At 41.8% G+C, this 18766-nt stretch overlaps 1 protein-coding gene across 1 annotated transcript in view; it reads left to right on the forward strand.

Moving 5' to 3' along the window:
- The window catches only part of LOC149467792 (periodic tryptophan protein 1 homolog), an 88132-nt gene that overhangs the window by 27043 nt on the left and 42323 nt on the right, over positions 1-18766 (forward strand). The window contains exons 7-8 of the mRNA XM_089671213.1: positions 12265-12395; positions 16544-16617. Of these exons, the coding sequence (XP_089527339.1) occupies positions 12265-12395; positions 16544-16617 (205 nt within the window). The remainder of the gene's footprint in view (positions 1-12264; positions 12396-16543; positions 16618-18766) is intronic.

Consider the following 18766-nt stretch of genomic DNA (forward strand, 5'->3'; position numbering starts at 1 on the left):
AGGGGAATGGTTTGTATTTCTTATTTGATAACTATGAATGAATGTTGTTTTAAGCATTGGAAAAAAAAATTAAAAAAGATGTAATAAAAAAAAAAATGAAAGAAACCTTTGCTAACCCTGTTTGTTCAGGGTTATTGGCTGAGGATGTTCTGAAGTCTACATGACCGCTAACAAGCCACATTTCTAGTGATCAACAATGATAGCTCTAAAATTTCTTTTAGCTTAGGTTTAAAAAGATTTCATTTGTATCTGTAGTAAGTGCAAATAGTTCTTAGACTGTATACCTTTATCCTATAGTATACAGATTACACTTTTTTCATTTGGATTTGCACTGTACCAAAAAAGAAATATATTATATGGATATGCTACTAATAACCTTCACAACTGTGTATACAGAGCCACCAATAGCAGGGTATAGGCAGCACTCCCACCCTGGGCCTAGACCCTGTTAGACCAGCCTAGCCCTGCAGGGACTTCCTGTGAGCAATGCCCTGTCAGGCTACATGGTGCCCCATTAGGTAGATTGTATGAGCCCCTGTGATTACTAATGGTGGCTCCTGTGCTTAATACTTGCTTGATGCAGAATGCGATTCCTGACAGCACGAATTTCTGCTGGCTTACTTATTGGTGAAGCACTCTGCCATGACAACTCCTCCAGTAGAGGGGGCTCTGGTAGGCAGTATGAGGCCCCATAATTTCTAATGTTGGTCCTGTGTGTACTTAAATGGACTTGCAAAAGCTGAGGTGTGTAATTTTGTGACTATGCTGTCCAGCCTATTGTACAAACATCCTTTGGGAATAGAATGAGGCACGAAAGTAACCATTGGTGAATTTTTAGTCTTAGAATTACTGGACATGAAATGAGATGTGTGCTGAAACAAATTGCTTCCCTTGATTTTGTGACGGACGCGGGTGTCCGACCATCGCTGTCTTCACTAGCTTGTGAAAAAAGACTGGTCAATCTTACCCCGCCTTTCACTTACAGAACAATGGCACTCTCAACCCTACACTGCACACAGATTTTCCAGCTTGTGGAACCACAATCTAGGTGTTCAGCAGACTAAGAGCGATTGTTACTGGGTTTAGTTAGCTAAGCAATTACCGCTTTAAGCTATCACCACCAACTTTTACCGAAGAGTCGGAAACTTCCACAAGGTTAGCAGTTAGTTATGAAAAATAGACATCTGTACACACATTATCACCACAGACAGGTATATTCAGAGGATTATATTGTAGTAGAACTCTTCAAGAGACAGGCATTCTTCTAGTTTGCATTAGGGCATTAAAGGCCCAACGGAAATAAAGCCCATCATGGTGGGGCCGCATTTATGCATACTCTTCGTGCCAAGGGGTTGAAGCAAGATAAAACAGACACTTGTCTTCCTTTTTAAATCTTTTTTTTCTCCCCTTAATGAATAAACTACAGGTGCCCTTTAAGTAAACTGGATGTCTGTTGCAGTCTATTATAGCGGTGTCATCAGCAAGATTTGTTCATAAGCAGGCAGGTATGATAGATGACGGGAGCACCAGTTTGCGGTTCTCACAAAGAGCTCTTGTGTCATAGAAATTGCTCTGTGGGATTAATGAATGCTTTTTATTTGTATTAAAGAAATACTCTAGAAATGGATATGAGGAAGCTGACTCTTGTCTGAATATGAGAGAATTTTGTTGCGTATAAAAGTATGATCAGATTTTTTTCCTCAGCTCAAGTGTTCGATTCAAAATTTGCAAAGAGGTGCACTGCTGAGCCACACTGTTCCTTGTACAAAGGAAAGTGTTGTTTTTGGATTCGACCCCTTCAGCCTAACTATATATTGTTGGTGACCATAGCATCTGTCATGATACCAGAAATAGTTAAAAATTTTAATAATTAAAAGGTGCTTGGCTTTCTGTAGCTGCTGCACTGCAGTGCTGAACTGGTTAATAGCTATATCTGCAAGAAGAGGGAGCTGTTAAGGAAGAGCTCAATAGACTGAGTCAGGCAGCACTGCACTGTGGGAACTGTAGTCCAGAGGAGGCCGACTCTACTGTAATCAAGAGCTTTTGAACTGCATTTCCCAGAAGGAGATTGAAGAATAAAGGCAGTCTGAGCAGGATCCGCACTGCTGAGTCTAGATGTGCCAACAGCCAGAGTCACCTGGGTGCAGAGCAGAGAGTAGAATATGTGTTGGGTGTGACAGTATGGTGAGTTGCTGCCATGGGGATTTACTATATGCTACTAGAGAGTGAGAGACTGAGCCCTTTAGCAAACCATCTAATAATCTTAATGCTGCCTGCAGGCCTCACTAGGACTATACAGGTAGGCCCCAACGCTAGCCGGCTGTAGAGATAGGACTGACGTTTGTCCCTTTAAAAGCTGCTACACAGAGATATTAACCTATTGCTTATGCTAAGAGGTACCTCTCAGAGGACATTGCACCATATCCTAGCCATTCTCCTAAAGTGTGCAAAATGAACCAACTAAACCCCAAATTATGCAATTCTAGCATATACAATAATGTGCATAACCCCTGGTCACCAAGAAGTCCCCCCGGTTAAATAGTAAATATCTCAGTGTCCGATCAAATGGAAAGTCCTCAATCAGTACCCCCACATGACTTCTTAATTCTCCAAGACTTGTATATTCTCAATTGATAAATCTTGAAAATGGTGACCTCTTCTTCCTCTTTAATTCTCAAGAAACATATATAAACTGCACATAGTGCATTATCTTTGCCACACAGTAAAAATAAACTACAAACCACTCACATTAAAGTGCTCATAACCAACAAAAACTCCACCAAGTGTTTAATATACGTCTTGTGTCTGTAATTCCTACACTTACCCTCTAGATGTAGATTGCTCGTCCAAACATAAATTCCCAAGACTTGAATGCTTCCTCCAAAATTCTTCCTCATGGACAATCATTTCCTCCAAGAGATTGAATTACATATTATGTAATGTTATAAATAACTTCAAAACGTGCCACACAGTGCTCCCTTGTTACTAGACCACTGACCACAAATCTCGTGAATCATGGATACTCCACCACCATACAGTCCATGCACCTTACCCAACTGCACGGGGAACAGGCTGTAAACAATTGGGGTCCTCTTCAACTAATGTCACTCTGATCTTTCCCGTCACAATATATAAATCAAAGAGAACAGGCAGCCATCGTGTAAAATATTAAGGTATTAAGAATTTATTAAATGAAAAAGCGCTTACAATTGTAGTATGTACATCAGCATTGGTACAAATTCAAAGGACCGGACCTCTTCCAAAATGGCCACCGCACAACGTCTGGCTTTGCGTCTGACGTCACTTACTGACACGTTTCGTCATTACGACTTAGTCAAAAGCTGCTCTGTGTTCTATTTCCCGCCCGCACATCCTCTGAAACTGCACGGACTGTAGTGTGGACGGGTAATTGAACACAGAGCAGCTGACAGCTCTGATGCATCTGACTGAGCATGTGAGTGCTCCCTTCCTTCCTTCCTTCCACCTTTCCCTCCCTTCCTTCCACCCTTCCTTCCACCGCTCCCTCCCTTCTTTCCACCGCTCCCTCCCTTCCTTCCACCGCTCCCTCCCTTCCTTCCACCCCACCCTCCCTTCTGCTGTAAAGGTACATTCTGTCTGTTTGTAACAAGACTATTCTGGCCCTGGATTACTGAATCTGTCTCCAGAGGTGCTGCAAAGCCTAAATTGGTTGATGACTCACAATTTGGCCAGTGGTGTGGAAGTTAACCACCGATGCCAGCCTTTCAGGTTGGGGGGCCGTTCTGAAGGAGGCCAGAGTTCAAGGAACATGGCTTCCACGGGAAAGGGTTCTTCCCATCAGTGTCCTGGAAGTTTGAGCAGTGAAGCTGGCTCTGAAGTATTGGACATCTAGGCTTCATGGTTGGCCTGTAAGGATTCAGTCCAACAATGCCACAGCAGTGGCATACATCAACCACCAGGGCAGTACCAGGAGTTGAGGAGCTCAGAAGGAGGTGAACTACATTCTGACCTGGGCAGAGTGATTGTCAGCAGTGTTCATTCCAGGTGTGGAAATTTGGCAGCCGGATTAGCTCAGCTGCCGACAGTTGAATCCAGGGAATGGGCTTTGCATCACAATGTTTTCAAGGATATCTGCCAGCGATGGGGTTTCCCGGATGTAGATCTGTTGGCACCGAGGTTCAACAACAAGGCCGATCTTTTTGTGTCCAGAGTAAGGGACCTGGCAGGGATAGATGCCTTAGTGATTCCTTGAAAGCGGTTTTCACCGATTTTCCTCAGATCCAGCTGCTGCCGCGTCTCTTACGCAGGATTCAGGAGGAGTCTATTCCGGTGATATTGATTGCTCCGGCATGGTCCAGGAGGGCCTGGTACGTAGACAGTAGTGAAGATGGCAGTGGACGGGCCGTGATCCCTGCCGTATTGGCCTGACCTGTTGTATCAAGGTCCAATATTGCACCCAGCTTTACAGTCACTAAATTTGACGGCATGGCTATTGAAACACAGATCCTGAAGGATAGGGGAGTGTTGGATTCTGTCATCCCCATCATGTTGGGTGCTAGTAAGGTCATTTTCTAGGAACATTTATTACAGAACCTGGAAGACTTGCATTTCCTGGTGTGAGGTTCACAAATGGCGCCCATGAAAGTATGCGATTGGTAGAATTCTGTTGTTTCTTCAAGCAGGGTTGCAGAAGAAATTAGCTGTTGGTACTAATAAGGGCCAGGTTTCAGTATTAACTATCTTTTTCCAGAGGCCCATTGCATCTCACTCTTTGGTCTGCACTTTTTTACAAGAAGTGATGCTACACCTGTCAGGCTGCCTTTTGTGTCCTTGGGACCTGAACTTGGTTTTGGAGGTTTTGCAAACACCACCATTCTAACCAAATAGAGAGATTCCACTACTCCTATTGACTCTGGTTTTGTTTCTAGTGGCAATCACTTCTGCAAGAAGGTTGTCGGAGCTTGCAGCTCTATCTTTCCGAGAACCATTTCTGTATTTGCATCTTAGTCCGGACGTAGTTCTGCCTTCTTTCTCTCCTAGGCCTCAGTCAACAAGAGAAAGACCTCTGCATAGTTTGGATGTGGTACAAGCCGTAAGGATCTTCTTGAAGATGACAGCATGGGTCAGGAGGTCAGATGCTCTGTGCTGCCAGAGGGGCCTAGAAAGGGGCAGGCAGCATCCAAGGCGACTATTTCACATTGGATCTACCTGTTGATCATTCAAGTCTATGGTTTGAAAGGTAAGGTACCACCCTTTCGGGTAAAGGCACACTCTACCAGGAGTGTGGGGGCATCTTGAGCAATCGTTATCAGGCGTCAGTGGCTCAGGTTTGCAAGGCCGCTACATGGTCTTCGGTTCACACATTCACAGGGTTCTTCCAGGTGGATGTCAGAGCCACAGAGGATTCTGCTTTTGGCTTCAGTGTTTTACAGATGGCTGAGTAGGTTCTGAGGGATTATTGACGGTGGCTATCATAGTGTCGCCCTCCCCTCAAATTTTTTATTGCTTTGGAACATCCCACATATTCATGAATAGCTTGCTCTGTGTCCTGTGATGTACGATAAAGAAAACTGGATTTTTTTCTACATACTTACCTGTAAAATTAATTTCTTGGAGTACATCACGGGACACAGAGGTCCTGCCCCTTTATGGAATTTCATTGCTTGCTACGAAAACTGAAGTACTTCCTGTGGAGGAGGGGTTGTATAGGGGAGGTAATTCACCTATAGGTGGCCTATAACCCATGTAGTCATGAATAGCCTGCTCTGTGTGCCGTGATGTAGTCCAAGAAATTGATTTTACAGGTAAGTATGTGGAAAAAATCCAGTTATTAGAAATGCTGAGGTTTCATCAAACTCTTGTATGTGTTTTGTTCAATTTATATATAAAGCTGCTGCATGGAGTTTGCATGTTCTCTCTATGTCCTCATGGGTTTCTTTCGAGTACTCTTGTTTCTTCCCCATTTTCAAAGACATTCTGGTAGGTTAATTAGCTCTTTTCTACATTAGTCGTACAAATTTGCTATGCACACGTATTATTGCATTCTGCAATACCAATCCTAAACTGAGCAATTTGGGAGGATTGAGGAAAATCATTTTGACGTACCTCGTAAAAATATTATAAAAGAAAATTCTATGAAAAGCCTCTGAAGTTTATCATACATGGTGCTTAAAGAACTGACCGATACAATAACTGAGAGTCGGATTACAACTAAACAGATTTTGGGTCCTTTCACATGGGTGTTCCTTATGTTCCTTTTCATGTGAAAAACTGACACCCATGTATTTCTGTGGACTAGAGGATGTAAATGAATGATCATCTGTTTACTTCCATTAATGTCTGCATCCGTTAACATTGGGTTTTTAGAACGGAAGAAACCCCTATTTTTCTTCCATACAAAGAAACAAACCAGACAAAAAACCGGATCAAACACAGATATAAACAGAGATGAAAACAGAAGGTAAAAAGTGAAGCCTTGATCCGTTTAGCTCCGATTTTGAAAGGAAAAAAACTGACTGAACTGATGAAAAACATGAAACGCCCATGTGATAGGACCCTTTTGTGTAAAGTGATTCTGCTTACCAGTTATAAAAATATGTGCATATAAAAAAGCTGCAAGCAAAAATTGTACAAGTCACCCAAAAACAAATTGGATTTGGTTTTAATCAGATTACCTATGCTTGTCTTCTGATTTTAGAGTAATAATTTGGGATAAGTGAAGCTGTATATGTGCAACATATGCCCATGATTCCCAGTCTATTCGGTATATTTACAATTTGACTAGTACAACGTACACTATATTGCCAAAAGTCCGTAGGGTTCACTATTGAGTTGGTCCACTATTAATAATTTGAATTCAGGTACTTGCACTTCTTGAATAAAAGAATTAATAAAAAAAAAAATTATATATATATATATATATATATATATATATATATATATATATATATATATATATATATATACACACACAGTCAGGTCCATAAATATTGGGATATCGACACAATTCTAACATTTTTGGCTCTATACACCACCACAATGGATTTGAAATGAAACAAACAAGATGTGCTTTAACTGCAGACTGTCAGCTTAAATTTGAGAGTATTTACATCCAAATCAGGTGAACGGTGTAGGAATTACAACATATGTGTCTCCCACTTGTTAAGGGACCAAAAGTAATGGGACAATTGGTTTCTCAGCTGTTCCATGGCCAGGTGTGTGTTATTCCCTCATTATCTCAATTACAATGAGCAGATAAAAGGTCCAGAGTTCATTTCAAGTGTGCTATTTGCATTTGGAATCTGTTGCTGTCAACTCTCAAGATGAGATCCAAAGAGCTGTCACTATCAGTGAAGCAAGCCATCATTAGGTTGAAAAAACCCATCAGAGAGATGGCAAAAACATTAGGCGTGGCCAAAATAACTGTTTGGAACATTCTTAAAAAGAAGGAACGCATCAGTGAGCTCAGCAACACCAAGACCATGGAAAACAACTGTGGTGGATGACCAAAGAATTCTTTCCCTGGTGAAGAAAACACCCTTCACAACAGTTGGCCAGATCAAGAACACTCTCCAGGAGGTAGGTGTATGTGTGTCAAAGTCAACAATCAAGAGCAGACTTCACCAGAGTGAATATAGAGGGAGATGTAAACCATTGGTGAGCCTCAAAAACAGGAAGGCCAGATTAGAGTTTGCCAAACAACATTTAAAAAAGCCTTCACAGTTCTGGAACAACATCCTATGGACAGATGAGACCAAGATCAACTTGTACCAGAGTGATGGGAAGAGAAGAGTATGGAGAAGGAAAGGAACTGCTCATGATCCTAAGCATACCACCTCATCAGTGAAGCATGGTGGTGGTAGTGTCATGACGTGGGCATGTATGGCTGCCAATGGAACTGGTTCTCTTGTATTTATTGATGATGTGACTGCTGACAAAAGCAGCAGGAAGAATTCTGAAGTGTTTCGGGCAATATTATCTGCTCATATTCAGCCAAATGCTTCAGAACTCATTGGATGCCGCTTCGCAGTGCAGATGGACAAAGACCCAAAGCATACTGCAGAAGCAACCAATGAGTTTTTTAAGGGAAATTAGAGGAATGTTATGGCCAAGTCAATCACCTGACCTGAATCCGATTGAGCATGCATTTCACTTGCTGAAGACAAAACTGAAGGGAAAATGCCCCAAGGACAAGCAGGAACTGAAGACAGTTGCAGTAGAGGCCTGGCAGAGCATCACCAGGGATGAAACCCAGCTTCTGGTGATGTCTATGCGTTCCAGACTTCAGGCCGTAATTGACTGCAAAGGATTTGCAACCAAGTAATAAAAAGTGAAAGTTTGATTTATGATTATTATTCTGTCCCATTACTTTTGGTCCCTTAACAAGTGGGAGGCACATATGCAAACTGTTGTAATTCCTACACCGTTCACCTGATTTGGATGTAAATACCCTCAAATTAAAGCTGACAGTCTGCAGTTAAAGCACATATTGTTAGTTTCATTTCAAATCCATTGTGGTGGTGTATAGAGCCAAAAGTGTTTGTGTCGATGTCCCAATATTTATGAACCTGACTGTGTGTGTGTGTGTGTGTGTGTGTGTGTGTGTGTATATATATATATATATATATATATATATATATATATATATATATATATATATATATATATATATATATTATACACCCTGTTCTAAATTATGCAAATGGTATTTTTCTCATTTACCTAAATGATGTAAATAACAGTCAGCATTATTCTCATGTTATCAACTATTAAGAGTACAATTCAAATTGTATTGAACAAACCTCCTAATGATAACAGGATTTTTGTTAAACATAACAAACGTACAATGCACTGTTCCAAATTATTATGCACAGTAAGTTTCAAAACACTTTATAGGTTGTAAAGAACTGAAAATTGTCATTTGTTGTGTTTGCAGCATATTTACTGAAATCAAAAGCTATTTCAATCAAACTTTTAACAACGTTTTAACTTTTTAAACATTTTAACAGATCATGTAACATAGGACCCCTTATTTGATAGCAGCTTCACAAGTCTTGCATCCATTGAACTTGTGAGTTTTTGGACAGTTTCTGCTTGAATTTGTTTGCAAGATGTCAGAATAGCCTCCCAGAGCTGCTGTTTGGATGTAAACTGCCTCCCACCCTCATAGATCTTTTGCTTGAGGATGCTCCAAAGGTTCTCAATAGGATTGAGGTCAGGGGAGGATGGAGGCCACACCATGACTTTCTCTCCTTTTATCCCCATAGCAGCCATTGATGCAGAGGTATTCTTTGCAGCATGAGATGGTGCATTGTCATGCATGAAGATGATTTTATTATGGAAAGCATAGTTCTTCCTTCTGTACCAGGGAAGAAAGTGGTCAGTCGTAAACTCCACATACTTTGCAGAGGTCATCTTTACACCTTCGGGGACCCTAAAGGGGCCGACCAGCTCTGTTCCCATGATTCCAGCCCAAAACATGACTCCACCACCGCCTTGCTGACGTTGCAGCCTTGTTGGAACAGGGTGGCCGTCCACCAGCCATCCACTACTCCATCCATCTGGACCATCCAGGTTTGCACGGCACTCATCAGTGAACAGGACTGTTTGAAAATTAGTCTTCATGTATTTTTTTGCCCAATGCAGCCGTTTCTGCTTGTGAGCATTGGTTAGTGGTGGCCGAATAGAAGGTTTATGCACAGTTGCAAGACTCTGGAGGACTCTACACTTTGATGTCCGTGGGACTCCAGAGGCACCAGCAGCTTCAAATATCTGTTTGCTGCTATGTAATGGTATTTTAGCAGGTGCTCTCTTGATCCGATGCATGGATCTGGCAGAAATCTTCCTCAATGTGCCTTTATCTGCACAAATCTGTCTGTGCTCTGAATCAGCCACAAATCTCTTAATAGTGCGATGATCACGCTTAAGTTTTAATGAAATATCTAATGTTTTCATACCTCGTCCAAGGCATTGAAGTATTTCACTCTTTTCGGCAGCAGAGAGATCCTTTTTCTTCCCCATATTGCTTGAAAATGGTGCTCTGCCTAATAATGTGGAACACCCTCCTTTAGTAGTTTTTCCTTAAATTGGGCTCACCTGCCAATCTAATTATCACAGGTGTCCGAGATTATTTTCAGTGATCAAAAGAGCCTTGAGACACAATGCCATCCATGAGTTACACTGAATAACAAAATATTTAATCTTTGTGACACTTAAATAGAATTTGTATATATGTATGTGTGTGTATATATATATGTGTGTGTGTGTGTGTGTGTGTGTCTATATATATATATATATATATATATGTATTGGTCGGCCTGCCTTTACACGCACATGAACTTTAATGGCATCCCAGTCTTAGTCCGTAGGGTTCAGTACTGAGTTGACCCACCCTTTGCAGCTATAACAGCTTCAACTCCTCTGGGAAGGCTGTCCACAAGGTTTAGGAGGGTGTCTATGGGAATGTTTGACCATTCTTCCAGAAGCACATTTGTGAGGTCAGACACTGATGTCGGACGAATAGGCCTGGCTCACAGTCTCCACTCTAATTCATCCTAAAGGTGTTCTATTGGGTTGAGGTCAGGACTCTGTGCAGGCCAGTCAAGTTCTTCCACCCCAAACTCGCTCTTCCATGTCTTTGTGGACCTTGCTTTGTGCACTGGTGCGCAGTCATGTTGGAACAGGAAGGGGTCATCCCCAAACTGTTCCCACAAAGTTTGGAGCATGAAATTGGCCAAAATGTCTTGGTATGCTGACGCCTTAAGAGTTCCCATCACTGGAACTAAAGGGCCAAGCCCAACCCCTGAAAAAACAACAAACCCCACACCATAATCCCCCTCCACCAAACATTACACTCGGCACAATGCAGTCAATCGAGTAAGGTTCTCCTGGCAACCGCCAAATCCAGACACATACATCGGATTGCGAGACAGAGAAGCATGATTTGTCACTCCAGAGAACACATCTCCACTACTCTAGAGTCCAGTGGCGGCGTGCTTTACACTGCTGCATTGGGTTGCAGCTTGACCATGGAAACCCATTCCATGAACCTTTCTATGCACTGTTGTGCTAATCTGAAGGCCACACAAAGTTTGGAGGTCTTTAGCTATTGACTCTGCAGACAGTTGGCGACGTCTGCGCACTGTGCGCTTTAGCTTGTTGCCCCTGCTCTGTCTTTTTACATGAGTTGCTGTTGTTCCCAGTTGCTGTCACTTTGTTATAACACCGCTAACAGTTGACCATGGAATATTTAGTAGCAAGGAAATTTCACGCATTGACTTATTGCACAGCTGGCAACCTATCACGGTACCACGCTTGAATTCACTGAGCTCTTGAGAGCGAACCATTCTTTAAAAGATGATTGTAAAAGCAGTCTACATGCCTAGGTTCTTGATTTTTTACAAAGGAAAGCAGGGGGCGTACCGGCCTTATGCATTATCTAAGGTGATAGCTTTATTGATCCAAAACAAAATATACCCACAAACATTGTAGAAACAAAAGCGTGTCAAATACAATGTGACCAGTACACAGGGTCAGCTCCCAGATTCATGAGGACCCTCTTAAAGCTAACGTATTTCGAGGAGTGGTCTCCTCTCTCTGAGCCCTTTGTTTTTGCAATTGGTTCCTCCGGGTTTCCCCCAACCCTTAGAGGGCAGCAAGGCCAGTGCTGATATTTGAAACACGGATGTGTCACAGTTGCATCTTTGTACATCACTCGAGTGCAGGGGACTGATATATATTTCTGCTTGATTTTTTGCACCTGTGGCCATGGAGGTGATTGGAACACCTGAATCCAATGATTTGGAGGGGCGTCCCAATTCTCTTTTAGGTATTTGTGCCTACGATCTTGCTCTTTATATGTTGAGTACCTAGGTATTCCCAAAATCCAGTTGTTGGAAGCTGTGGTCTATGTTGGCACAATACAAGGACCATCTCATGTCTTCTGTTGGCTAACAAATGTGATTCTCAGTTACACTATGCAATAGGAAGAAGGAAATCAAGTTTCAACGACAGAAGCTGTGCTCAGTATTTGCATAATACAGTACATGAGCTTTGGGCATACTCAGACACAGGTGAGTAGGCACTTGGAGAGCCTACTCTATCGACCTGGGGAGTACTTGTATGGCAAAATGAGTCTAAAGGTTCACTTTAACATGGTTCTTCTTTAAATTCTCGTCAGTTTAGGAACAGTACAGCTTTGTTCTGTGTAGATGACAGTTCTCTCCCAACACAGTTCCACTTAAAACCTCCTCATTATTTGTGTTCTGCTGACTTGAATTTTACCAGGAAACTACGTTGCTGTCGGTAACATGACCCCTGTCATTGACGTGTGGGACCTCGATCTGGTTGACTGCTTGGAGCCTGTGTTCTCCCTGGGAAGCAAACAAATTAAAAAGAAGAAAAAGAAAGGGAAGAAGGTAATATTCTAAGAATAGGTTTTTTTTTTCCAGATATAACCCATCGTGGGCCAGTTACATCCTGCGGTTAATGGAAGGGGATTGCCATATCACCAATAAATGCCAATGTGGTTACTGTAGTTGATGAGAAACAGATTGGAGGAAAGTGTCAGGCCGTGCAGCAGCGGTTGGTTATTTATACATTGCTGAATTTACTGGGAGGGGGGGATTATAAGACCATCAATTGCTACACAGGGAAATGATCTTTAGTGAGCAACCTGGGCTCATCAGAAATTCTGACATTTGGGGGATTTTATTTTGTTCTGACCTACAAGAATATACTTTTATTTCTTTTTAATATATTGTCTTTGTTTCAGATTCTAATGGGGACTTGTATAATAAAGCAGAGAGCAATGTGCAAATTGTTGTAAGCCACAAGTGTTTTAGTATTCTGACTGCTCTAAAGTGATGAAAGTTGAACTTTGGCCATTGGCTTCTACAGTTTGCACATCCTCATACCTCTTGCATTGCTATATTGAGGGCCAGTACCTGACAATTCTTTTTCTTGCTTAGGACAGAGAACGTGGGAAATTATTAGATCCTTTGTCAGGATTGTATTGAAGTCCCCATTGGGTACATTTAAATCCAAACTAAACTTTCAGTATAGATCAGCTAAATACATTGCAGGCTTCACAAAACAAAAGGTGTGCAAAATCTTACAGTATGTTTTTTCTTTTAAAAGCAGTAGGGATATTCTTTTTTGATCGACGAGTACCGATTCTTTGCGGTGCGATTTGCATCCATACAAAATGTTTGGATGTAGAAGTTGCACCAGAAAGAATAGCATGTGATTCCTGTCCAAATCGCATGCGGTTTTCCCACTGCTCCTGTGTGAACCCAGGCTTGTATTAGCCTGAGTTCACACAGGAGCGGTGCAGGGAGATTTCCTGCGGCAAAGAGTGGGAGAAAAGAACGTGTGGGGATGTATATCTTGGTGGCAGATGGAGGCAGACACTCTGGATTCTAAGCTGTAGGAGAGGAGAGGAAGCCGTGGGTAATTAAAACCCATGTAGCTGTACTGTCATCCCTACAAGGAGAGTAGAGAAAGCTGCTTCACAGGTCTGGGGATTTGAAATCCCCATGCAGGGATGACTAGACAGCTTCTGATTGGTCAGCACCGTCCATGTGATGGTGCTGACCAATCAAAAGCCCTATAGTCTGAACCGTCGTCCCTGCAAGGAGAGGAGAGAAAGCTGCAGGAATTTCTTTCCTCTCCTACAGCTGAAAATCCAGAGCATCAGCCTTCTTGGTGTTCATCCCCACTCGCCCACTCTCTGCTCAGCATTTGATCAGTGCAGGGAGGATTCCCACAACGCTTCTGTGTGAACTCAGGCTATGACAAACCTAAGTTCACACAGGAGAAGTAGGGAAACTGCATGTGATATGGACAGGAATCTCATTCCTGTTCAAATCGCATTCTATTCTCTGTGGTTCAATTTGCATTTTGTATTGACACAAATCACACCGCAAAGTATCTGCTTTCAGTATCAGGAGCATTTTCATGAGTACTCATGAAAAGTATGAAAATACTCGGTATCGGCACTGTTGCATCCCTGAAAAGCAGCCACAGCCTGAATTGAAAAGCCTGTCCCCTGCCAGCATGCTGTAGAAAAAATCTTTGTTTTCTGTGTGGAAGTAGAGGTCTCTCTGTAGAAGCCTGACACACCCCATGCTGTGTCAAAGCCAGGGCTCTCCAATCCACAGGGAGAATGCGCTTTGCTGATTACAATGTTATATCTTTGGCTTGAGGGGGAAGGGGGTGTTCTAGGCATTGGCAGAGACCACTGTCTCCACACAAAGAGCAAGGATCCTTCCTTGCAGCATGCTGGCAGGGGACTGGCTTTCCTATTCAGGCTGCTGCTACTTTCTAAAGAGAACCTACTTACTTTGGATACTTTTTATGCACCTAAAATGTATTTAGCTGGTTTAAAAGTTTTTATGTCTGTGCTCCCTCTACAGTAAATACCTGACAGGTCTAACCCTTCCCTGTTCTATTAACCACTTGCCCTCCTGAGGATTTACCCCCCTTCCTGACCAGGCCTCTTTTTGCTACTCGGCGCTGCACTGATTCAACTGATAATTGTGTGGTCATGCAATGCTGCACCCAAACGAAATTTACGTCCTTTTTTTCACACAAATAGAGCTTTCTTTCGGTGGTATTTGATCACCTGTGCGCTTTTTATTTTTCACGCTATGAACAAAAAAATACAAAAAGTTTGAAGAAAAACAATATTTTTTACTTTCAGCTATAAAAAATATATAGTAAACTCAAAGTTAGTTATAAATTTAGGCCAAAATGTATTCTGCTACATGTTTTTGGTAAAAAAAAAATCCCAATAAGTGTATATTGATTGCTTTGTGTGAAAGTTCTAGCGTCTACAAACTATGGTATAGATACTGCAATTTATGCCATTTTTTTGCTATACAGCGCTGCGCTAGTTTAACGGACAATTGCACGGTCATGCAATATGATACATAAATGAAATTTACATCCTTTTTTTCCCACAAATTGAGCTTTCTTTCGGTGGTATTTGATTGCCTGTGCGGTTTTTATATTTTGCGCTATAAAAAAAAAAGGCTGACAATTTTGAGAAAAAAAAACAATATTTTGGACATTTGCTGTAAAACATGTCCAGTAAAAAAAATGTAAAAATCAAATTTAGTCATAAATTTCTGCAAAAATGTATTCTGTGACATGTCTTTGCTTAAAAAAAATCCCAATACGTGTAAATTAATTGGTTTTCGTGAAAGTTATAGCGTCTACAAATGGCGGGAAAGATACTGAGATTTTTTTTTTTATTATAATAATAATGGGGACAATCAGCGACTTATGGCAGTGATCATCGATTTATGACAGTGATCAGCGACTTATGGTGGGACTGCGGCGGACATTTTGACACTGGGGGGGAACTGACTTGGGGTCACTGACATCCCCAGTGACACCAATACAGTGATCAGTGCAAAAAAAAAAAAAACACTGACACTGTACTAATGGCACTGGGGATTAAGGGGTTAACTTTTATTAGGTAATGAAAGGGTTAACTGTGTGAGGGGGAGTGTTTTACTAGTGGGTAGAGGTGTGTACTTCACAGGAACACGCTGATCCCAAGAGATAAAGTCTTCTCTCAGGTTCAGTGTGCTCTGAACTGACAGATAGTAGAGCTGCAATGTAAACACTGCAGCCATGCTATCTGTCAGTGATTACTTGTAATCGCCGGCACCCGGCGGAAATCACCCGCCGGGAACTGGTGATAGACACCCGCTACCACGATCGGCAGGACGGGTAGGGTGGGCACTCGCCTCGCGCGTGCCCCCTACCTGTTTTGCACAGCGGCGTTAAAAGACGGTGCTGTGCGTACAGGTGCCGCCCTGCCACAGTAAAAACTCTGCGTCGGGTCGGCAAGCGGTTAGAAATTAAACATAGAATGTATGATATGATTACAGATTATTATCTGTATGTACTTTATTTAGATTAAATAGTTCATGTCCATTATACATGACTAGGTCTATAAGAAGGGGGGAATAAGATTCACCTAACAAGGGCTATAGATATGTATACATTTATTATCATATTGTGCGATATATTTAGGATATAGAGGTTTCTAGTTTTTTTTTTAAATGTTTACATGTCTTTTTTCAGTCTTCGACTATCATTAATGTAATAAATTATAGACATTTGTATGGCGCTTATCACTGTGTTAGTGACAACTCTTTATTTGAAACTAAAGTGTTTATTTATTATTAAGTTTTGTTTTTTTGGTAAGGCACAAATTGGGCTTGTCATGACAGAATATGTTCTAGACCAGGGGCGGACTGACCATTTGGAAACTCGGGCACTGCCCGAGGGCCCAGGGTCAGTAGGGGGCCCCATGAGATGCCCCTGGTACCTTTTTCATAGGCTTTTTTGAGTTTGGCCAAGGACACAGGGGCCCCATGATCCCCTATTGCCCAGGGGCCCCATGAGTTGTCAGTCCGCCCCTGTTCTAGACACTAAGACCAAACTTCAAATGTTCAACATCTCCACATGGATGCTTGTAGTTAGTTCTGAGACAACTGTTCTTAATCCTTTTGCTTGAAGAGTAAGAAGACTACTGTGTTTGTGTTCACAGGGAGCCTCATCAGAGGGAACACAGGAAGGTCATTCAGGCGCAGTTCTAGATCTCTCATGGAACAGGCAAATCAGGTAAATTGCTGCTGAGTGTGTTACATCTCTATTGGTCTTTTTTTTTTTTATTTTTTTTTTATTAATGTACTTCACTATTGCAGGCAAACTGATGGCTATATGTACCAGCATGTCTCGACTCCTAATCAGCAGCAACTAGCAGAATGGAATAGGCTGTGTGATTTATGATCAGCTGCCAACTGTAATGGGCCCTGAAATGTTTAATATTTAGACTGTGACACATGCCTCTATATGAAACCTGTGGTTTTGTTCATACGTATTGCTTGGGTTGTATCCTAGAATAAGAGGAAAAAGGGGAAATGCGCAAACGAAAGTTTAATTTACGCTTAGTCCCTTCCCTCTGTATCCAAAAGCACCCATGCAAGGGCATTCTGCATTCTTTGGTCTGTTAGGGGAAGAAGAGAATAAAGGGTGTTATGCATGTTAGAAGGGTGCTAAACTCCTCTTACTTCATCATTTGTTTCCACCTTCCAGTTTGTTATGCTGTGCCTATGTATCCAGCTAATGTATAGGGAGGTTATGGTATTTGTATATCCAGTAACCACCACTTCAGACAATTCATGTTCTCCCAGAGCACATGGAGATCCTTTAATCATTGGGGTACCCGAGGGCTCTGGATCTTCTATTGCTTGCCCTTTCACATGAGCTCACCCCTTTAGAGACACATGGTCTGGTTTAAGCAGTATTCTCCAGCATTCCTCCCACAAATTCACTACAGGCTTTACAACGAGTCCCACAGCAGCCCATGCTGACACAACCCGTTACCAGGAGATGTTCCCAGTAGGGGTTAGGAGACAGAAGCCTTTTCATTGCTTTACTTTATCACTCAGTGAATTCAATATTTACATGCGTCAGTCAACATGGTCCCAGGTGATTGCACAGTCATTAGTTGTATAAATGAGGAGTGATATGAGATGAGAGCTGAGTATCTTCAGGGGACTGCCAGAGGCCTACATCCAATAACTAAAGGATGTAAATACTCCCATATTTCTGCACCTCTCCTTGCTTGCTTGCCCACACCAAGGAGAGCTCCAGTATATGGGTCCTCAAAGAGAAAAAATCTTTCCTACCTTGGTACTTACACTGCTTCTCACTGCCCCACTATTTGTACACTGCTATCTACCCAAGATGCTCCACAATGGCAGGGGCAGGGCTGACATTTATTCAAAGTGACCCTTCTAATCATGGCTGTTTTACATTTAGTGATGTACCGAAAAAATTCTGGTGCCAAAACCGATACCAAAAATTCAGAATGCACGTGGCCGAAACCTGAAACTGAAATGTCTGTTTATGGGGTGGGTGTGCAAGGAGGGGGTAGGAGAGGAGCAGTGTATACACTCAGGCTCCCTCACTGGCTGCTTCTATATGTCACTGCTGTTTTTTAAATGTAATTACCGGCTTTTTTTTTTTTTTTCCTTCACTATAGCTCCAAGAAGGAGCTGTCATTCTCCCTGCCACTAAAAGAAAACAAAAAGGCAGGATCACTGGGTAATGTCACTGGGTAAGAATGACAGCTCCTTCGCAGAACTATAGTGAAGGGGAAAAAAAGCCAGTAATTAGAGTTAAAAACTGGCATTGTTTACCGGCTTTTTTTTTCCTTTACTATAGCTCCGAGAAGGAAAAGGAAATAAAGGGGTGGGGTCACCAGCGACATTATGCGGTGACCCCACCCCTTTATAACAAAATTGGTGCTGCGCTCCCACACTTGTACTTGTATAAATAATTAAATCAAAATGAGGTTTCAATTACATCCCTAGTGATTCCTCCTGTGTATAATTATCACAAACTTAATTCTTCATATTTTTATACAATCTTATACAGCGATGTTTGATAAACCATATGAAATAAAATATAAATGTGCAAAACACATAAAAACCCAATACATAAACCCACTTGTGTCCCTAAACAGGGTGAAATCACAAACGTGCTAAACCACACGTGATAAAACACTTGGCATAAATGAATGCCCAAAGGTGCAGTGGAAATAAACTGACAAATGGCACTATTGTGCCTATAGAAACAAACAATATGACGGTCAGGATAAATTAACCCTGACTATAAAACAGTCTACAAGGACTATAATAAATCCTTCAACATAAATGTGCGACCACCACTAAACAAGTGCCCACATGTACCAAAGTGTAAATTG

This window comes from Staurois parvus, unplaced genomic scaffold (genome assembly GCF_062004578.1).
Source record: "Staurois parvus isolate SC_StPar_1 unplaced genomic scaffold, SC_StPar_1.0 ptg000101l, whole genome shotgun sequence".
Lineage (NCBI taxonomy): Eukaryota > Metazoa > Chordata > Amphibia > Anura > Ranidae > Staurois > Staurois parvus.